Source organism: Muntiacus reevesi, chromosome 2 (assembly GCF_963930625.1).
Source record: "Muntiacus reevesi chromosome 2, mMunRee1.1, whole genome shotgun sequence".
Taxonomy (NCBI): Eukaryota; Metazoa; Chordata; class Mammalia; order Artiodactyla; family Cervidae; genus Muntiacus; species Muntiacus reevesi.
Window position 1 is genome coordinate 136,185,978 of NC_089250.1, and position 23,766 is coordinate 136,209,743.

Sequence of the window (23,766 nt, forward strand, 5' to 3'; positions counted from 1 at the left end):
TATAGAAACTCTGTACCTGTATTTATTTCTGGCTGCACCATGCAGCACACAGAATCTTAGATTGAACCCGTGCCCCCTGCATAGGGAGTGAGAAGTCTTAACCACCCAGTTGCCAGAGAAGGCCTGAAACTACCAATTAGCAGTAACTTCCCACTTTCCTTTCCATAACCCTGGGAACCTCTAATCTACTTTGTCTGTATTAATATGCCTGTTCTAAATGTTTCATGTAAGTGGGATCACATATTTGTTCTTTTGTGATTGGCTAGTTTCACTTATTTTCAAGTTTCCTTCACGTCACAGCATGTATCAGTACTTGATTTTTATGGCCAAATAAAAATTCTGTTGTTGCTGTTATTACCACCACCGCCACCACATTGTGGGCTTCCCTGGTAGCTCAGATGGTGAAGAATCCACCTGCAGGGCAGGAGACGAGGGTTCCGTCTCTGTTTCGGGACGGTCCCTGGAGGAGGGCAGCCCAGTCCAGTATTCCTGCCTAGAGGACCCCCAGGACAGAGGAGCCTGGAGGCTGTGGTCCGCGGGGTCACAGGCAGACACAGCCAAGCACAGCACGGCAGACCACATTTTGTTTATCCAGTCGTGTGCTGGTGGACACGTGGGTGGTTTCCACCTCTGGCTATTGTGGATAATGCCGCAGTGAACATCACCTTATTGGTATCTGTTTGAGTTCTTTTAGGTATAGATGTGCGAGATGTGCGGGAAACTGCTGGATTACATAGCTAGTCTATGGTTAACTTTTTAAGGAACTACCAAACCTTTCCACAGTGGCTGTAACGTTTACATTGCAAGCCATGTGCCAGGGTTCTGATTTCTCCACATTCTCACCAAGATTTTCCTCTTTTTAATTTAACCATCACTGTAGGTATAAGATGGTGTCACACTGCTGATTTGATTAGTTTTCCCTGATGATTAATAATGGTGTTTTTTTCATGTCCTTATTAAGACATATCTTCTTTGAAGAAATACCTGCTGAAGTCTTTCGGCTATTTTTTTCATTGGACTGTTTCTTTTGGTTGAGTTTTAGGAGTTTATATTCTAGATGTTAAGCCTGTATCAGATATGTAATCTGCAGATACTTTCTCCAATTTTATTGATTCTTTTCACTTTCCTGATAATGACCTCCATGGCTTCTGATGAGAAAACAGGTGTTAATCTCATTGAGAATCCCTTTCGCATGAAGTCACTTCTGGGCATTCCTTGGTGGTCCAGTGGTCAGGACTCGGCACATTCACTGCCAGGGCCTGGGTTTGATCCCTGATCAGGAAACTTAAGATCCCAACAAATCATGCAGTGCAGGGGTGGTGGGAGTCACTTTTCCCTTGCTGTTTTCAAGATTTCTTTTTTTTGTCACTGTGATTATCACTCTGATTATAATGTGTGGTCTTGTGGACCATTTGAATTTATTTTTCTAGAAACTGCTTACTCTGCCATTTTACTCATACCACTTGTTGTACATCATACCACAGATTGTGAGCTCCTTATTGCAAAACTCAGCTTTTAGTTCATCTACCCTTAAAAAAAAAACCTGTTTTAAAATCTAGACTTCAGTTATTGTTTTAGCTTTTTATAGCTTTTCTGGCTTAAGTTTTATTGAGAATAACTAATGGATGAAGAGTTTTGATTTCACATGGGCTAGAGTAGAAAATATTACATAACGATAGCCCAAAATGCTTACCTGTTTTTCAGGTCACAGGTAAGTTAACCTTTTTTCACCACAAAGAGAAGCATTTATTTCAGTGAGATTGATTGCCTTCTTTTATGGGACACCTGTATATAACAAGTGATTCTTTCTTCAAGTTGCTGTTGGACTGTGGTTTGGGAAATGGCAGTACTTCCGAGAGTGGCACAGAGTCTGTAGTAGCCCAGCACAGGATACTGATCTTCTGTCAACTTAAAAGCATGCTTGATATAGTAGAGCATGATCTTCTCAAACCTCATTTACCCTCTGTCACTTACTTGAGATTGGATGGTAGCATACCTCCTGGTCAGAGGCATTCCATTGTTTCACGGTAAGTGTATTACCATTACTTACATAGAAGTTTGCCCACGAACTACTTTGACTAAATATCTGAAAATGTGCTTTATTATTATATAATTCAACCCAACTAAATCTTTACCTTTTTAAAATACAGAACTGCAGAAATGTAATTGAGTAGTTTGTTTAGCTAGGGGGAAAGAACTGTATTAGGAAAGCATCCTTAAGGGCATGAAAGAAGTTTAAGGCATCAAAACAGAGAGGTAACTATTTCCCCTTCACCTGTATTTGGTGGTTGGGGGTAAGAGGTGGCAAACAGGTGGCTTAACTATGCTCTTTCCTCATCTCTCCATCTGCACTGAGAACAAGTTGGAAGCTGGCCTGGCTTGGAAGCAGTCTCCAAGTGCAGTGTTTCTTATATGTGGTCTACTTTAGAAATCTCAGTGGTTCATTGTTTAAAATGCAGATTCCTAGGATCTGTCATGCAGGCTGCTGACTTCAAAGCATTTTTAACAGGCATTCCTAAGAGATCTTAAGGCACAAAACAGAGACCTATGAAGGAACTTAAAACCCAGGTTTGACTCCAAACTCCACCATCAAAGCAGTGTTCTCTTGAGCACTAATGTTTATTATCCACACAGCCTGGATCTCTTTGAAATAGTAATATCCTTATAGAGCTACTGTAACAAATAATGTAAAGCATATAAAGTAAAGCCCGGTGTTTGTCTCAGAGTCAGTAATAAATGATAGCTCGGTAATGTTAGTTTTTCTTTTTCCTAGAAGCTACTACATGTCCTTTGTCAATATCTTCTAGGACTAGTATGATTTCAGCAACCCTTACCACCCTAATCGTCTGCCTCCCCTGACTGGTCTGACCTTTTCCCACACTATTCTGTCTCCATGTGTTAAAGATTCATAGTTGGGTTTTGTCTTAGTGTTCCATTTTTGAAAATTACTCAAGTACATTTTGCAGTTGGACTTAATTGCTAGGTATGAAATTTCTACCATGTTCTAGAATACCTTTTTTTCTATTACTAAAGATGTGTATATTTAAAAGAAGGTAGTCTCAGCTCTAGTGGTCACAGAAATGGCTATATCATGGATTTATAAAGCAATGTTCTTATTTGTGCTCTTTAATATTAAACTTTAAAGTGTCTATTATTAGAACTTTAGGAAGCAATGTACTAATTTTAATTTTTTTTTTTTTTTTAATGTATGTCTTTAGGTTTAACAATGATCCATCCATAGATGTTCTTTTACTTACAACTCATGTTGGTGGCCTGGGGCTTAACTTAACAGGCGCTGATACAGTGGTATTTGTGGAGCATGACTGGAATCCCATGCGTGATCTACAAGCCATGGACCGGGCCCATCGCATTGGGCAGGTAAAAAGTCAACACTCACAGGTGTTAACTTGTGCACACTGGGAAAAATACTTCCCCCAAAAGACAGTCTTGGTTTAAGTTCCTATTTTTATGTTAATAAGTGTTGTGACATTAGGCAAGTCACTTAATTTTGTTGCACGACTTCCTCACACATTAAATGAGGTGCTTGGGCCAAGAAAACCTGGGATACTATCCATTCCTAATATTCTGTGATTGCAAACATTTTAAGGTCTTGGGCACAGATTTAAAAAAAACCCGCAATCCTAATTCAGTAGTAGTCAAGTATCACACAAACCCCTGTGATTTGGTAAATCTCAAAGCTTATCCATTTATTTGTGCTACAGTTGCTTCTTTTTCTCACTCAGAAACGTGTGGTTAATGTGTACCGATTGATAACCAGAGGAACACTGGAAGAGAAAATAATGGGTTTGCAGAAATTCAAGATGAACATAGCAAATACTGTTATTAGCCAAGAGAATTCTAGTTTGCAGAGTATGGGGACAGATCAACTCCTTGATCTGTTTACTCTTGATAAGGTAAAGAACTTATACAATTTTTGTATTTATAATATGTGTTCTTAGACTTCCTGGCACTACTCGGTAAAAGTATTAAAAGGGGCAGCAAAGGTGTTCACTTTAATATCAACTAGATAACCCTTTGAGGGCATTTTTGATGTCCAGGTAGAACTCTCGGATACTAGGGGATGTTTGAAGTTTTGACTTTCTGATTGATGGCTCTAGTGTGCTCCCTGGGTTTTCTTTCCTTAGCTGTCCTTTAGTGGGTAGGAACTATCTCGAGTCAGCTAGACCTGACTCTCCATTCCTTGCCCTGCCTCCTATTAACTGGTGACTCGAAGCAAATTAACTTCTCTGAGCATCTTCAGCCTTGGCAGGATAACAGTGCCTATGTTACCACAAAGGTATGAAGATAATGGGTATTTTTGTTATTGTGGATGACAGAACTAATAGATAACAATCCATTAGCAAAGAATGCACCAGCTGGAAATACTGTCATTTTAATAATGTAAAATGAATAGGGTTGATTTCAAGTCCTGTGTAGGTTCAGAAAATCAATTGTACACTCAGTATAAAATATGATAAGAGATGGCTTTATATAATGCAGTTAAACCAGCTGTAATAACAGGATTATCACGTCCAAATTTTAGAGAAAGTAGTTCCCCTCTGTATGTTAAGCCATGTTTAGAATATTGTCTCATTCTGAGTGTGGCAGTAACAAATTAGTCCCCAAAAGGTGGCCAGAATGGAGAAAGGTTCCTTCAGCATAAGATAAGGTAGAGAGAACAAGATCTGTGTAACCTAGAAAAAAGGCTCAAAGAAACATGGATTGCTTCAAATGTATTTTTATTTCATTAGAATGTTCTTATGGGTGACTTCTTCCAGCGACCAGAACTGGGCTCAAGGGGTCTTCCAAGGAAGCAAGAGCTGTTGCCATAAACCATCTTACTAGCAAAATCTGAATGTATGAGGTCATCTTGATTTTTGTACTTTGTACTCTGGTTATATAAGAATGTCCTTGTTCTTGGGGTAAAGGGGCATAAATAATATCTACAACTTACTCTGCATTGGTTTGGGGAAAGGCTGACAATTTACATATCTAATTTTGTAATCTATATACAGGAAGGAAGAATGATAGAGCCCAGTGTGACACAGATAATAATGAGTTCTTTGCAATGTTCTTAAAATTCTTCTCAAATAAAAAGCATAAAACAGTAAATTATTAGGGCAGTGGAAAACAGAATAGGCTATCTTATGAGATCATGAGCTTCCCCACATAGTTTGAAGTGTTTTCAACTCTGTTGAAAAAGTGCAGTGTTAGAAACAACTGTGGTATTTTAAAGAAAAATAAAATTTTTGAAATCTTCCATTTTATCTTTCTTCCAATTAAAGGATGGCAAAGCAGAAAAAGCTGACACTTCTACTTCTGGAAAAACAAGTATGAGATCAATTCTTGAAAACCTGAGTGATCTCTGGGATCAAGAGCAATATGATTCAGAGTACAGCCTGGAAAATTTTATGCATTCTCTCAAATAAGTATCAGATATTGTAAATGCAATTGCTGCTAGTTCAGTAACATTTCTGCTGATATTCAGCAAGTTTCAAAGTTTATGGTGAACTTTTAGCTCAATTTGTAAATAGATCTGAAGAATATTCAGCATAACGCTGGTCCTTGTTTCACTGGGGGGAACAAGTTATTCTCAAACGTTTGCACTGTATTAAATTTAAATGTTAATGTGAAAAATGGTTTAAATTCTACGTGCTGAATAGCTGCAGAGCAGAGGAACCAAGCCAGGTTTACACGTGCTGCGTGGGGTGTTCTTGCCGGGAACGCGCCGCCGATCTTACACAGTCACGCTTTGTACAGTAGAATGTCCGTGAGTACTTTAGTCTTCATGTACATGTTTTCTTTTAAATAGAACTTGTTTTTTATAAATGATTAAAAACTAGGGCTTTTTTTTTTTTTTTATAAAAGCCTTAATGAGCCATAATTTTAAGAATGATGACTACAATTATTGGTAATGCTTGGAACATGAGAATCTTAGAATGAATTGAACCAGGCCCTTGGTGGAAACGTTTATATATTTAATGCAGAGGCATAGTGTTTTTCAAATCTTTAACATCATTTTGTCAACTTTTAAAATATTATCAACTATTCTAAATACAGGTAATGTTCTATTTAAGCCTATCATAACATCCTGTTAAGAGGGTGTTTTTTTAATTTATCTAAGGGCTAGGATATAGCCAGATTCAGAGAACATATGTACTCAATAGGTTTCAATCATATATATAATATATTTTTTGTAACTATGAACATATACAGTTTTCCAGAAGTAGATTTTACACTGTTTAGAATTTCAAAACCTATGGTGAAAAGACTGTTTATTGTAGTAATGCATGACTGAAGCATAAAAGGGAGATGTGATTCCTTTATATACACAAACATACATCAATACACATATCTATATGCACAGGCATACCTGTCCTGCGTCTGAAAAGGTGCTTGGTATTGGCACTAAAATCATGTAGTTATACTGGGCAGCAATAATTGGGCATGAAGCTGATTAGTGTTAGAAAAGTGAGCTCAATAGCAAGGGTGGGTATGTGTATATAGATATACATGTATGTGTATGTATATAATTTTATAAATTTCACACATAAATTAATACATGCCTGTGTGCATATAAATATGTATGGATATATTTGTATATACATGTACAGGAAATAGACATCCCCCAGGTTTGTGGCTGGCCATACACATAGGCATCGGTTTAAAAACCATCAGACCTCAGCTGTAAAATAACTTTGTTTAAAGTTATACTGTTCTGCAGCATTTAGACATGGACATGTGTCACATTTCAGTAGCTTTGACAACCATACTGTAACATTAAACATAGCATTCCACAAGAGAATAAAAAAAAAATTTAACTGTAAAATGTGTAGCTGTGTGTTATTTGTAGGAAATGATCACTAGAAAAAGCAAAAGATTAGATACATCCTAAAAAAAAAAGAAAAACATCTTTTTTCTTTCTAATGGTCATTTTTTTCATTATTGAGAATTTATGTCAAATTCAATAAAAGTCCAAAAGGAAATTCTTGACTTTATACAGAACATCCATTCTATATAGCACACAGTAAAGCTATTTGGGAATGTGACCACTTAGAGGCAAAGTGGGGAAGAATATAACAAATTACGGAAAAATAAAAAGCACTGTTCCAGATACTTAATCTCAGTACAATCTTACATGTCCTGATTAAAGACAGACCTCCTCAATATCCCAGAACACTTGCTGGCATCAGTGGAATCTAAGTGAAATTGAATATAGGAGCATGTGTTATTAAGTGCCAGAGTAGACAGTGTGAGGCTATAAAGCAAAAACTTGAGTTGTGCCAATTAACAGAAAATATTTGCCATCCAACAAGTCAGTGTCATACATCAAAAACTGCATCTTGGGACTTACCTACTGGTCCAGTGGGAAAACTGGACAGCCACATGAAGAAGAATGATATTAGAACACTCCATACTACCACAGACAGAAATAAACTCTGAATGGATTAAAGACCTGAATGTAAGGCCAGACACTATAAAACTCTTAAAGGAAACCATAGGCAGAACACTCTGTGATATAAATCACAGCAAGATCTTTTTTGACCCACTTAAGCATAATGAAAATAAAAAATAAATAGGACCTAATTAAACTTAAAACCTTTTGCACAGCAAAGGAAACTATAAGACAAAAAGACAACCCTCAGAATGGGAGATAATATTTGCAAACAAAGCAACTGACAAATGATTAATCTCTAAAATATACAAGCAATTCATGCAGCTCAATATGAAAAAAAAAAAAAACAGCCCAATCCAAAAAAAAAAAAAATGAGTGGAAGACCTAACAACATTTCTCCAAAGACGACATACTGATGGTCAACAAACATGAAAAGATGCTCTACATTGCTAATTTTTAGAGAAATGCAAATCAAAACTAAAATGAGGTATCACCTCACACTGGGTAGAATAGTCATCATCAAAAAATCTACAAACTACATGCTGGAGAGGGTAAGGAGAGAAGGGAACCTCCTTAGTGGGACTGTAAACTGATGGAAAACAGTATGGAGGTTCCTTTAAAAATTAAAAATAGAACTACCATATGAACCAGCAATCCTACTACTGGGCATATGCACAGAGAAAACTAGAATTCAACAAGACACAGGTATGCCAATGTTCACTGCAACAGTATTTACAATAGTCAGGACATGGTAGCAACCTAAATGTCTGTAAACAGAGGAAAGGATAAAGATGTGGTGCATTTATATAATGGGATATCACTCAGCCATAAAAAAGGAACAAAACTGGGTCATTTGTAGAGACACGGATGGACCTAGAGAGTGTCATGCACGGTGAAGTCAGAAAAACATGCTGTATATTAACACATATGTCGAGTCCAGAAAAATGGTACAGATGATCTTATCTGCAAAGCAGAAATAGAGATGTAGAGAATGAATATACAGATGCCGAGGGGGAGGGGAGGCACCAGGAGATTGGGGTTGACACACACACTACTGATTGCTGTTGTCGGCGTTCAGTCGCGAAGTCATGTCTCACTCTTGTGACTCCATAAACTGTAGACTTGACAGACTCCTCTGTCCATGGGATTTCCCAGGCAAGAATACTGGAATGGGTTGCCATTTCCTGCTCCAAGGGGATGTTCCCGACACCAGGTATCAAACCTGAGTCTCCTGCATTGCAGGCAAATTATCACTGAACCACCAAGGAAACCTATTGATACTATGTATAAAACAGATAACTGATGAGAACCTACTGTATAGCACAGGGAACCTACTTAATGCTCTCTGGTGACTAGAATGGGACGGAAATCCAGAGGGGAGGGGAGGGTATATGTATATATGGCTAATTTATTTTGTTGTACAGTAGAAATTAACATTGTAAAGCAACTATACTTCAATACGAATTTTTAAAAGTTGCCTCCTGGGACTTCTTCGTGGTCCAGTGGCTAAGACTCTGCACAGTCAATGATGGGGCCCAGATTTGATTCCTGGTCAGAGAACTGGATCCCACATGCTGCAACTAACGGTCCTGCATGCCACAGTGAAGATCCAGTGCAACCAAATGTGTTTTAAAATTGCCTCCTGTTTCAAGGAATTCCTACCAATCTCTGATAAATTCCCTCCAACCAGTGAAGTTCTGTAGAAAAATATAGAGGCTGAGATCCTATTATCTGTGTAGGGGCAAGAGCCACGGTTTCTGGCTTACAGGAGAAAGAGGAACTATAACTTAATTCTCTCCATAAAGCCACAGAGAGTTCATGTATTGAAACATGACAGGCAGAACTGTTCGTGACCCCAAATCCGCACGTCATCCAAGAGAAATCAGAATCCCAGAATACCTGCACCACAGGTAAGCTTTAAGGCTGGGTTTATGCTAAGCATATAGCTGTAGGAACCACAAGCCAAAAAATAACCAATCAACTCTAGGACCCTTGCAGAAGCAAATACAAAACTGCCCTATAGGAGCAGTTTCAGATAGGGTCCCATAGGATTACCATGGGGGAAGATTCTAAGATTATGCTCACACACAATCTACAGCAGGCCATGAACTACCAGGAGGAAGAGTCAGCAGATGCAAATAGAAGAATTCATTATTTAAAAACTGCAAAGAGAATAATCTGAAAGACCATAAAATAATAATTAGATGTGAAAATATAGAAAACATTATTTGAAAGTTAAGCGAATTAAAAAATTTTTTCTTTTATACTGGGGTATGGCCAATTAACAATGTGATGTTTTGAGGTGTATGGCAAAAGGGCTCGGGCTTCCCTGGAGGCTCAGCTGGTAAAGAATCCACCTGCAATGCAGGAGACCTGAGTCTATCCCTGGGTTGGGAAGATCCCCTGGAGAAGGGAAAGGCTACCCACTCCAGTATTCTGGCCTGGAGAATCCCATGGACAGAGGAGTGTGGTGGGCTACAGTCCATGGGGTCGCAAAAAGTCAGACACAACTGAGCAACTTTCACTCACTCATTTGCTCACTCACAGCAAAAGGGCTCAGCCATACATACAATAACATGTATCCATTCTCCCTCAAACTCCCCTCCCATCCAGGCTGCCATGTAACATTGAGCAAAGTTCCATGTACTATACGGTAGGTCCTTGTTGGTTATCCATTTTAAATAGCAGTGTGTACATGTCTATCCCAAACTCCCTAACTTTCTCTTCCCCCATCCTTCCCACTGGCAACCACAAGTTTGTTCTGTTAAGGCTGTGAGTCTGTTTCTATTTTGTAAATAAGTTCATTTTTATCCTTTCTTTTTAGGTTCCACATATAAGGGGTGTCATTCGACATTTCTCTTTGACTTCACTCAGTATGACACTCTCTGGGTCCATCTATGGTTCTGCAAATAGATGTTGCAAACTTTCTATCTTATTAAAAGCTAGGCAAATCTGAAACATTCATAAATGAAAAAAATTACTGGAGTTCAAAATTTTGGATGGTTATCAATGGAGATTAGAAACAAGCAAAGAGAATGTGACTTGGGAGATTGATCTTATAAAATCATCTGTGATACAGATGGGATACAGAGATGAACTGACAGAAACTGAAAGGGGTACCTCAAGACTGTATACTGTCACCCCAATTATTTAACTAACGTGCAGAGTACATCATGAGAAATACTGGGCTGGGTGAATCACAAGCTGGAATCAAAACTGCTGGGAGAAATATCAGTGACCTCAAATTTGCAGATGATACCAGTTTAATGGCAGAAAGCAAAGAGAAACTAAAGAGCTTCTTGATGAGGGTGAAGAGGATAGTGAAAAAAGCTGGCTTAAAATTCACATTCAAAAGACTAAGATCATGGCATCCAGTCCCATCACTTTATGGCAAATAGATGGGGAAAAATCGGAAACAGTAACAGATTTTATTTTCTTGGGCTCCAAAATCATTGTGGATAATGACTGCAGCCACGAAATTACAAGATGTTTGCTCCTTGGAAGAAAAGCTATGACAAACCTAGACCATATTAAAAAGCAGAGATATCAATTTGCCAGAAAGATGTATATAGTCAAAGCAATGGTTTTTCCAGTAGTCACACAACAGCTGTGAGAGCTGAACCATAAAGCTTCATCATACCCTACCATATTTACTGCAGTCCAGTCAGTCTGTCCCCTGCTAACCCCTCAATGTAAAGCTAAATGTGTAACATTTTGGTATCTTTCATCTGACCATCCATATCAGATGTTCCCAAACATTACCTAGCATCACGGTTTACAATGAAAAAACTAGTCCTTAGGTCTCGTGGCACGTTGAATCTTTTATGCCATGATACTGTAGCAGTATCAAGAACATTTTATGGAAAATTGGGGAAGTGTCTGTGATCAAAGTTAAATAAAGAACAAGCCATCTGTCTTGTGGGTTTTGGAAAGATTTTTGTTTGTTTGTTTAATATTCATTTATTTGGTTGTGTTGGGTCTTTGTTGCAGCCTTCGAATTCTCGGTTGTGGCACGTGGGATTTAGTTCCCTGACCAGGCATCAAACCCAAGCCACTGGCACTGGGAGCACAGAGTCTTAGCCACTGGACCACCAGGGAAGTCCTTGGAAAGGTTAATTCTTAACAATCCATTCACCCCACTGAGACCCGTTCTAGCAGTAGGACAGTTACTTACTTGAAAAGCAGTACCCAAATGCTTTAAGTAGATTCACATTAACTATAATTTTTTAGATTCTTTTTAAAGTTAGTGTAAGCCTCGGTTTAAATCAGTTACTGTAGATCAGTTTCCAGTCATGTTTCATCTTCACCTGCATTTTATTTGGTGTTTGAAGAAAGGAAAAGTGGAAAGCAAATATGATTTATACTGTTTGTACTAAATCTGTGGGATTTGTTGGTAAATTTATTTCAGAGTAAAGTATTTAGAAAAACAAAGATTTGTTTCTCAGGCTGAAGGTCTCAGCGATTATAATATATTAGACTTGTGATGACAGCCTGTTCACTCTTGGACATGAATGTGCTCTGGAAACAAATGAAGAGCAGCTGGCCCCGTCCCCGCACTGCGTGTCCAGGTGTGGCACGCTCCTGCTGCGTTCCGGCTGGGACCCGTGTGCTGCCCTCTGTTCCCGAGGCTGGGTGGTTCTTTTCTCTTTATTCACCAAAGTGGATGTAAACAACATGATCCCAAAGACAAGCCTAGTTCATTCCAGCTGCTTGCAGACCAGAAAATTTGTAAATGGATGGTTTGATATTACTGCAAATAATACAAAACAGATCTGGGGGAAAAAAAAAACCAACTATGTCTCCATCTCCATTTTGGCTCTTGCAGAGCTGGGTAAATGGTGTCATGAGGAGATATGGAACACTGAAAAAGGAACAGATTGGGAAAGGGGAGAGTAGGAAATCAAGAATTATCTTTTGGTTGTTAAACTGAGATCCTTATATCAAAGTAGAGACGCTGACTTAAAGGTCAACCTGGAAATATAAATTTAGGGAAGACAGTATTTGTAAGACATGTGTGGGACCGAATAAGATCTCCTTCAGTATTATTTATATAGTGAAGTACTATACAGCAGGGAAAAATAAATGAGTATAATAAAACATGGACAAGTCTCAAAAATTTGCGGTTGAATGCAAAAATAATATGTATAGCTGAGTCTATTTATATATACTAAAAACAGGCAAAAATGAAACACTTATTTGATATATACAAATAAATCACATATATTGTTATTTCACATTTGAAAAATAAAAAACTGAGTGACATTCACATGAACAACACATTGATTATGTCCTACTCTGGTGATGGAAGTAAAGTCCAATGCTCTAAAGAACAATACTGCATAGGAACCTGGAATGTCAGGTCCATGAATCAAGGCAAATTGGAAGGGATCAAACAGAAGATGACATCAAACAGGAGAGTGAACATCGACATTTTAGGAATCAGTAAACTAAAATGGATTGGAATGGGTGAATTTAACTCAGAGGACCATTATATCTACTACTATGGGCAAAAATCCCTTAGAGGAAATGGAGTAGCCAGCATAGTCAACAAGAGAGTCCAAAATGCAGTACTTGGATGCAATCACAAAAACGACAGAATAATGTTTATTTGTTCCCAAGGCAAACCATTCAACAATATCACTGTAATCCAAGTCTATGCCCCAACCAGTCATGCTGAAGAAGCTAAACAGTTCTGTGAAGACCTACAAGACATTCTGGAACTAACACACAAAAAAGATGTCCTTTTCACTATAGGAGACTGGAATGCAAAAATAGGAACTCAAGAGATACCTAGAGTAATAGGTAAATTTGACCTTGGAGCACAAAATGAAGCAGGGCAAAGGCTAATAGAGTTTTGGTCATAGCAAACACCCTTTTCCAACAACACAAGAGAAGACTCTTAACATGGACATCACCATGGTCAATACCGAAATCAGATTGATTATATTCTTTGCAGTCAAAGATGGAGAAGTTCTATATAGTCAGCAAAAACAAGACCAGGAGCTGACTGTGGCTCAGATCATGAATTCCTTATTGCCAAATTCAGACTTAAAGTGAAGAAAGTAGGGAAAACCACTAGACCATTAAGGTATGACCTAAATCAAATCCCTTACAATTATACAGTGGGAGTGACAGACAGATTCAAGGGATTAGATCTAATAGACAGAGGGCCTGAAGAACTATGGACCAAGGTTCATGACATTTTACAGGAAGCAGGGATCAATACCAACCCCAAGAAAAAGAAATGCAAAAAGGCAAAATGGTAGTCTAAGGAGGCCTTACAAATAGCTGAGAAAAGAAGAGAAGCAAAAGACAAAGGAAAAGATATACCCATTTGAATGCAGAGTTCCAAAGAATAGCAAGGAGAGATAAGATAGCCTTCCTAACTGATCAACACAAAGAAAAGAGGAAAACAATAGAATGGGAAAGACTAGAGATCTCTTCAAGAAAATTAGAGATACCAAGGGAACATTTCATGCAAAGATGGGCACAATAAAGGACAGAAATGGTATGGACCTAACAGAAGCAGAAAATATTAAGAAGAGGTGGCAAGAATACACAGAAGAATGATACAATAAAGATCTTCATGACCCAGATTAACCACAACGGTGTGATCGCTCACCTAGAGCCAGACATCCTGGAATGCAGTCAAGTGGGCCTTAAGAAGCATCACTATGAACAAAGCTAGTGGAGGTGATGGAATTCCAGTTGAGCTATTTCAAACCCTAAAAAATGATGCTGTGAAAGTGCTGCACTCAATATGTCAGCAAATTTGGAGAAAACAGCAGTGGCCACAGGACTGGAAAAGGTCAGTTTTCATTCCAATCCCAAAGAAAGGCAATGCCAAAGAATGCTCAAACTACTGCACAATTGCACTCATCTCACAACACTAGTAAAGTAATGCTCAAAATTCTCCAAGTCAGGCTTCAACAGTAAGTGAACCATGAACTTCCAGATGTTCAAGATGGATTCAGAAAAGGCAGAGGAACCAGAGATCAAATTGCCAACATCCATTGGATCATCGAAAAAGCAAGACAGTTCCAGAAAAACATCTACTTCTGCTTTATTGACTACGCCAAAGCCTTTGACTGTGTGGATCACCACAAACTGTGGAAAATTCTTCAAGAAATGGGAATATCAGATCACCTTCCTGCCTCCTGAGAAATCTGTATGCAGGTCAAGAAGCAACAATAAGAACTGGAAATGGAACAACAGATAGGTTCCAAATCGGGAAAGAAGTATGTCAAGACTATAGACTGTCACCCTGCTTATTTAACTTATATGCAGAGTACATCATGCGAAATGCTGGGCTGGATGAAGCACAAACTGGAATCATGATTTCTGGAAGAAATATCAATAACCTCAGATACGCAGATGACACCACCCTTATGGCAGAAAGCAAAGAAGAACTAAAGAGCCTCTTGATGAAAGTGAAAGAGGAGAGTGAAAAAGTTGGCTTGAAGTTCAACATTCAGAAAACTAAGATCATGGCATCCACTCCCATCACTTCATGGCATATAGATGGGGAAACAGTGGAAACAGTGACACACTTTATTTTTTTGGTCTCCAAAATCACTGCAGATGGTGACTGCAGCCATGAAATGAAAAGACGCTTACTCTTTGGAAGGAAAGTTATGACCAACCTAGACAGCATATTAAAAAGCAGAGACATTACTTTGCCAATAAAGGTCCGTCTAGTCAAAGCTATGGTTTTTCCAGTAGTCATGTATGGATGTGAGAGTTGGACTATAAAGAAAGCTGAGCACTAAAGAATTGATGCTTTTGAACTGTGGTGTTGGAGAAGACCCTTGAGAGTCCCTTAGACTGCAAGGAGAACCAACTAGTCAATCCTAAAGGATATCAGTCCTGAATATTCATTGGAAGAAATAATACTAAAGCTGAAGTTCCAATACTTTGGCCACCTGATGCGAAGAACTGACTCATTGGAAAAGACCCTGATGCTGGAAAGATTGAAGTCAGGAGAAGGGAACAACAGAGGATGAGATGGTTGGATGGCATCACTGACTCAATGGACATTAGTTTGAGTGAGCTCCCAGAGTTGGTGATGGACAGGGAAGCCTGGTGTGCTGCAGTCCATGGGGTCACAAAGAGTTGGACACAACTGAGCAACTGAACCAAACACAATGGGAGAAGCTTAAAAACCAGTGAGGAGGGAGGATACCTAAGCCAACAGCTGATATAGCTATATTAACTTCAGAAGTAGACCTGGAGGCAGAAACTATTATTTGGAGTAAAGAGGGGTATCTCATAATGATAAAGTGATTTCAGTTAACCAGGAAGTTTTAACAACTCCAAATTGATATACACCTCAAAATCCATAAAGAACAAATAGACAACAACTTAAAAGGAAATGGACAGGGAATATTAGAGATCTTAACACACCTCCTTCAGTAGAATAGGCAGACCTTCCCACTCCCAAAAAAGGCAACAGTGTATAAGTAATTTGAATAATACAGTTAACCAACATGACAACTGACATAACTGCAGAATACATTCTTTGGAAGCTTATGTGCAACATTCACCAAAACTGACCATATGCTGAGTCATAATGCAAGTCCCAGCAAATTTTTAAAAAATTAAAATCATATATACAGTGTTCACTTTCTCCACTCTAAAGAGAGTGTAGTATTGGCATAAAGATAGATAAAAAATATGTTTGAGGCCCATCCTTGCGTAATATGGCAATTAAAAAAAATCACACACATCAGAAAATAAGATATACAACTTTTGATTTACAATGATTGTCTATGTAGAAAATTCCGAACAATCTACAAGAAAAGCTACTGGAATTGAGTTTAGGGAATTCTCAGGATACAAAGTCAACATACAAAAATTAAAATTATTTCTATACGTTTGGCAATAAAATATTGGAAACTGAAAAATTTGAACATATATATAATAGCACTAGAGTCCATAAAACAAGTCTTAGAAAATATTTAAAAGGTTTGTGTGCTGAAAACTACAAAATGCTCATGAAAGAAATAAAAAAGATCTTAAAAAAGAGAGATACACATTACATTCATGGATTCAAAACTGTTAAGACTGCAGTTTTCTCCATATAGGTCTATAGGCACAGAGCAATTCCAGTCAAAATTCCAGGAGAACATTTTGTAGAAATAAAACTGATTCTAAAATTTATATAGAAAGGCAAAGGAGGGTGTCCCTGGAGGCTCAGTGGTAAGGAATTCACCTGCTAAGGCAGGAGACACAGGGGTTCCATCCCTGGTCTGGAAAGATCCCACATGACGTGGAGCAACTAAGGCCATGTGCCACAGCTACTGAAGCCTGTGTGCCTAGAGCCCGTGCTCCACAACAAGAGAAGCCACTGCAGTGAGAAGCCCAAGCACCGCATCTAGAGAGTGGCCCCCACAACTAGAGAGTGGCCCCCACAACTAGAGAGTGGCCCCCACAGCTACAAAAAAGCTTGCGTGCAGTAACAAAGACCCAGCACAGCCAAAATAAAATTTAGAAAGGCAAAAGAACCACAATAATAAAAAACAACTATGAAAAAGGAAACAGTTGGAAGACTTAAACTGCCAGATTTTAAAGCTTACTGTAAATGTAATCAATAGAGTATAGTACTGGCATAAAGACAAATTACTGGAACAGAATTGATTGCCTACAAAAAATGACACTAAAATTCTATATAATAACACAAATTACCTATTGATTTTCTACAACGGTGCTAAAGCAATTCAATGGAGAAGGTAATCTTTTCAAAAGTTGTATCCATATGCTAAAAAAAAAATCCTCACAACTCCAAACATACCTTACGTCTTATGCAAAATTTAATTCAAAGTTAATCATGGACAAACATGATAAACCTAAAGCTGGCTTAACTTCTGTAGAAACAGAAAATATCAGAGAAAAATTCTGTGATATTGGGTTGGGTGAAGAGTTCTTAGAAATGATACCAAAAGTATGATCCATAGAAGAAAAAATAAGTTGAACTTCCCTAGTGGTCCACTGGCTGGGAGTCTGCCTGCCAATGCAGGGGACACAGGTTTGATCCCCGGTGTGGGAAGATCCCAGGCGCCGTGGAGCAACTAAGTCATGTAGCAGCAGAACTTCTGAGAGCACGTTCTAGAGCCCAAGAGCTGCAGCTGCTGAAGACAGCATGCCCCGGAGCCTGTGTCCTCCAACGAGAAGCCGCTGCAAGGAGAAGCCCACCTACTAAAATGAAGACTAGCCCTTGCTCGCCGCAACAAAGACCCACTGCAGCCAAAAATAAATAAATTTTTTTAAAAAGTTGTACTTTGGAAAAAATTAAGAACTTCCACTATTTGAAAGAGACTAGAAAGAATGAAGAGTCACAGCATGAGAGAAAATACTTTCAAATCACCTATCTGATACCAGGCTTATATCCTGAATATACCAAGAATACATAAAGAACTTCTAAAACTCAGTAAGCAACCCAATTTAAAAACAAGCAAAAGATCTGAACGGGTACCTCACCAAATAAGACATACTGAAGATAAATAAGCACACGAAAGACGTTCAAGGTCTTTTCCAACAGTGTGTAGTGCTAGATCCACTGCAAGTACACCCCTATGAGAATAAGTGAAAATTTTAAAACCAGACAGTATGAACTGCTGATGAAGATGCAGAGCGAAGTGTATGGCCAATTTGGAAAACAGTTTGGCTGTTTTTTAAAGTTAAACCAATCCCATTCTGAGTCATATACCTGAGTGTAATGAAATATGTTCACACAAAAACTTGTACACAAATGTTTACAGCAGCTTTAACCACCCAAACGCCCATTAACTGACAAATGGATACATTTGACAAAAGGTTTTTTTGGCCATAAAAATGAATAAAGTACTGATATATGTGATAGTATGGATGAACCTTGAAAACATTTTCCTAAGTGAAAGAGCTTAGTCACAGAAGGCCACATAATACATGATTCCATTCATATGAAACTTCCAGGAAGGGGACCTATATAGAGACAGAAAGAAAATTAGTGATTAATTAAGGCTGGGAGTGTGGTATTTTATCGGGTGGGTGACAGGGAATGGGGTCAGATTTCTCTGTGATGAAAACGTTCTAATATTGACTGCGGTGATCGTTGCTATATCTGTGCATATATTAAAAAATAACTGAATTGCACACTTAAAATGGGTGGACTGTATATGAATTTTATCTCAAAAAATTGTTTTTGGGTTTCTTTGGCCATACCACATGGCATATGGGATCTTAGTTCCCAGACCAGGGGTCACACCTGGATTTTTAACCACTGGACTGCCAGGGAAGTCCCAAAAACTGTTTTAAAAGATAGTTTCTAGGGAAACCCAAAGGAAAGAGGAGAGACAAAAACAAGAACACTAGAGGAAACTGAAGCCCCCAACACCTACAACTATAGCAAACACTAAACAGAGCCTAGTTCAGTTCAGTCGCTCAGTCGTGTATGACTCTTTCCGACCCCATGAACCGCAGCACGCCAGACCTCCCTGTCCATCACCAACTCCCAGAGTCCACCCAAACTCATGTCCATTCAGTCAGTGATGCCACCCAACCATCTCATCCTCTGTCATCCCCTTCTCCTCCTGCCCCCAATCCCTCCCAGCATCAGGGTCTTTTCCAATGAGTCAACTCTTCTCATGAGGTGGCCAAAGTATTAGAGTTTCAGCTTCAACATCAGTCCTTCCAATGAACACCCAGGACTGATCTCCTTTAGGATGGACTGGTTGGATCTCCTTGTAGTCCAAGGGACTCTCAAGAGTCTTCTCCAACACCAGAGTTCAAAAGCATCAATTTTTCGGCGCTCAGCTTTCTTCACAGTCCAACTCTCACATCCATACATGACCACTGGAAAAACCATAGCCTTGACCAGACGGACCTTTGTTAGCAAAGTAATGTCTCTGCTTTTTAATATGCTGTCTTGGTTAGTCATAACTTTCCTTCCAAGGAGTAAGCGTCTTTTAATTTCATGACTGCAATCACTATTTGCAGTGATTTTGGAGCCCCTCCAAAAATAAAGTCAGCCACTGTTTCCACTCAAATAGACAAAATCTGACAGTAAAAGCTTATTTACCTATTTCCCAATATGTCATGTGCAGCTTTCAACAAAAAATTACAAACAGGCTAAGGCAAGAAACAACACAATTTGAAGAGACAAACCAAGCATCATTATCAGACTTCGGAATTATCATAATAGAAATATAACGGCCATACTGCTGCTGCTGCTTAGTTGCTCAGTCATGTCTGACTCTTCGCAACCTCACGGACTGTAGCCAACCAAGCTCCTCTGTCCATGAGATTTCCCAGGCAAGAATACTGGAGTGGGTTGCCATTCCTTTCTCCAGGGATCTTCCCAACCCAGGGATCAAACTCAGGTCTCCTGCATTGCAGGCAGATTCTTTACCACCTGGGCCACCAGGGAAGCCCAATGGCCACAGTACCCAACGCAATTATGTATTTAATGAGATTCCTATCAAATTACCCATAATTCTAGTTCATAGAAATAGAACAAATAATTCTAAAATTTATGTGGAACATAAAAGATCCAGAATTGCCAAAACAATCCTGAGGAAAAAGAGCAAAGCAGGAGGCATAACCCTCCCAGACTTCAGAAAATACTACAAAGCTACAGTAATCAAACCAGCATGGTACTGGCACAAGAAGAGATATACAGATCATGGAACAGAATAGAGCTCAGAAACAGACCCCATACACTTTCAGTCAGTTAATCTTCAACAAAGGAGGCAAAAATACACAACAGAGAAAACACAGTCTTTTCAGCAAAGGAGGCAAGAACATACCATGGAGAAAAGACAGTCTTTTCAGCAATCTGTTTTGGGAAAGCTGGACAGCTGTACACAAACCAATGGAATTAGAACACACCCGCATGCCATACACAAAAATAAACTCAAAATGGCTTAAAGATTTACACATAAGACATGACACCATAAAACCCTTATAAGAGAACATAGGCAAAACATTCTCTAACATAAATTGTACCAATGTTTCCTTAGGTCAGTTTCCCAAAGCAGTAGAAATAAAAGCAAAAATAAACAAATGGAACCTAGTCAAACTTACAAGTCTTTGTACAGCAAAGAAAACCATAAACAAAATGAAAAGATAATCCAAAGGAAAGAGGGGAGACAAAGACAAGGACACTAGGGGAAATTGAAGCCGCCAACACTACAACAAACATTAAAGAGAGTCTAACAGCCAAACAGACAGAAAACCTCACATTAAAAGGCCTATTTACCTACTTCCATGGGATAAAATATTTGTAAATGATGCAATCAAGAAGGGTTCAATGTCCAAAATACACAAACAGCTCTTATAACTCAGTAACAACACACACACACACAAAACCAACTAAAAAACGGGTGGAGTTCTCCGGTGGTCCGGTGGTCAAGAACCCACCTGCTAGTACAGCGGACATGGGTTTGATCCCTGGTCTGGGAAGATCACACATGCCTCCGGGCACTGAGCCCATGTGCTGTGACTACTAAAGCCCCTGCACCTTGGAGCCCACGCTCAGCAATGAGAGAAACCGCCGCAGGGAGAAGCCTGTGCACTGAACCTAGAGCAGCCCCGGCTCGCGGAACTCGAGAAGGCCTGAGCACAGCAACAGAGACCCAGCACCATCAGAAACAAATAAATGAATAAAATAGTAATTTTTTGAAAAAAAGAACTAAAAAAATAGTCTACAAAAATACTGGAGAGGGTGTGGAGAAAGAGAGAACCCTCTTATACTGTTTAGTCACTCAGCTGTGTCCCAGCTCTGCAAACCTCTGGACTGTACAGCCCCTCAGGCTCCTCTGTCCATAGGATTTTTCAGGCAAGAATGCTGGAGTGGGTTGTTGCCATTTCCTACTCCAGGGGATCTACCTGACCCAGGGATTGACCCACATCTCCTATGTTTTCTGTATTGCTGGCAGATTCTTTACCTGCTAAGCCAAATGTAAATTGGTATAGCTACTATGGAAAACAGCAAGGAGTTTTCCTCAAAAAATAAAAAACAGGAGTTTCTGTATGATCCAGCAATCCCATTCCCGGACATATAATACCAAGACAAAACTATAATCTGAAAAGATAATGCACCCCTATGTTAACAACCCCCTTCATGGATCACAGCCTTGTTGTGGTGAAGGGGCTTTCATAACTCAGTGAAGCTATGAGCCATGCCTTGCAGGGCCACCCAAGACAGATGGGTCACATTGAAGAGTTCTGACAAAGTGTGGTCCACTAGAGAAGAAAATGCCAATCCACTACAGTATTCTTACCTGGAGAACCCCACGGGCAGTATGGAAAACAGAATGCTATGACGTCAGAAGATGAGCCCCCCGGGCCGGAAAGTGTCCAATAAAGCTCTGGGGAAGAGTGGGGGGCAATCAGTAACAGCTCCAGAAAGAAGGAAGTGGCTGGGCCAAAATGGAAACAATGTTCAGTTGTGGAGATAGCATCACCGGCTCAATGGACCTGAATCTGAGCAAACTCCAGGAGACAGTGGAGAACAGAGGATCCTAGCGTGCTACAGTCCATGGGGTCGTAGAGAGTCAGACATGACTTACCAACTGAGCAACAACAACGAATGCTGACAGCAGGACCACTTACACCAAGCGAGGCATGGAAACAACCTGATTCATTTGGACAAATGCCCACTGACAGGTGGATGGATGAAGCAAATGTGGCACATATTCAGTCACACAAGAGAATGCGATGACGCCATCTGCAGCAACGCAGACGGACCTAGAGATGCTTATACTAAGTCAGCCACACACAGAAAGTCAGGTACCGTTAAGACATCACTCGTATGCAGGATTTTAAAAAAGACACAAATGAACTAACCTATAAAACAGAAACAGACTCACAGACATAGAGAACAGAATTGTGGTTGCTAAGGGGGAGGAAGAGAAGGAGAGGGATGGAGTGGGAGTCTGGGATTAGTAGATGCAAACTATCATACATAGACTGGATAAGCATCAAGGTCTTACAGTATAGCACAGAGAACTATATTTATATTCTGTGATGAACCATCCTGAAAAAGAATAGGAAAAAGAATGTATGTATACACACACACACATATAGGTACATATATAAATAATTTAGTCACTTTGCTGTCTGGCAGATTAACACAACATTGTAAAGCAACTATACTGCAATAAATTTTTTTAAAAAAACAATAAAAATGTTTTTAGGAAGAAAATGCTAGAAGTCAAAAACACTGTAACAGAAATGAAAAATACCTTTGGTGGACTCAGAGTAGAGTTGACACTGAGTCAGTGAACTTGAAGATATGTCAATAAAAACTTCCCAAACTGAAATGCAAAGAGGAAAAAAAAAGAAAACAACAACACTATTCAAGAATTAAGAAACAATTATGGTATAACATATGTGTAATGGAAGAGCAGAAGGAGAGAAAGTAAGGAGCAAAAGAAATATTTTAACTAATAATGATTGAGAATTTTCCAATATTAGCATCACAAGGCAAACCACAGATCCAGGAAGCTCAGAAAACACAAGCAGAATAAACACTCCCTCACTCCCGAATCTACACCTAGGCATATCATATTTAAAGTGTGGAAAATCAAAGACAAAAGTTTTTGAAAGAAGCCAGAAGCAAAAAAGATGTTACCCACGGAGAAACAATAATAAAAATTACATTGGACTTGTCTTCACAAACCATGCAAGCAAGTATAGAGTGCAGTAAAATATTTAAAATGGGGAAAGAAAAAAACCCACCAACTCACAAGTCTGTATCAAGCAATATTATCCTTCAAAAATGGAGCAATAAGCAGTTTCTCAGACAAACAAAAACTGACAGAATTTGTCACCAGCCAATCTGCCTTGCATGGAGTATTAAAAGAAATTCTTCAGAGAGAGGGAAAATGATAACGGTCAGAAACTCAGGTCTACATATACAAAGGAAGAACATGAAAGGAAGGAAAGTAAAATAAAATCTTTTACTTTCAAAATTCTTAATCTAGTAGTAACTATTCAAAATAATACAACAATGTATTTGATGATTACAGCTTATATATAAGTGGGATGAATGAGGAGGAGGAGGAGGAGCTGGAAACACACTATCATAAGGGAACCGCACTACCCACGTGGCTTCCCTTGGGGCTCAGATGGTATATAATCCGCCTGAATGCAGGAGACCTGGGTTCAATCCCTGGGTTGGGAAGATCCCCTGGAGAAGGGAAGAGCCACCCACTCCATTATTCTGGCCTGGAGAATTCCATGGACAGAGGAGTCTGGCAGGCTACAGTCCATGGGGTTGCATGAAGCACAGAATAGTGTTATTTGAAAGTGGACGTAGATTAGTATAATTGCAATCTGCAACTCCTAGGGCCACTAGTAATAAAAAATTGTAAAAGAAGTACAATTGAAGT

The 23,766-nt window shown here is 39.1% G+C and overlaps 1 protein-coding gene across 1 annotated transcript in view; it reads left to right on the plus strand.

The window, feature by feature from the left end:
• The window catches only part of BTAF1 (B-TFIID TATA-box binding protein associated factor 1), an 83,036-nt gene extending 77,180 nt beyond the window's left edge, over positions 1 to 5,856 (plus strand). Inside the window, exons 35-38 of the mRNA XM_065922908.1 lie at positions 1,816 to 2,027; positions 3,219 to 3,378; positions 3,744 to 3,914; positions 5,286 to 5,856. Of these exons, the coding sequence (XP_065778980.1) occupies positions 1,816 to 2,027; positions 3,219 to 3,378; positions 3,744 to 3,914; positions 5,286 to 5,429 (687 nt within the window). The 3' untranslated portion in view covers positions 5,430 to 5,856. The remainder of the gene's footprint in view (positions 1 to 1,815; positions 2,028 to 3,218; positions 3,379 to 3,743; positions 3,915 to 5,285) is intronic.
• Positions 5,857 to 23,766: the final 17,910 nt, after the last annotated feature.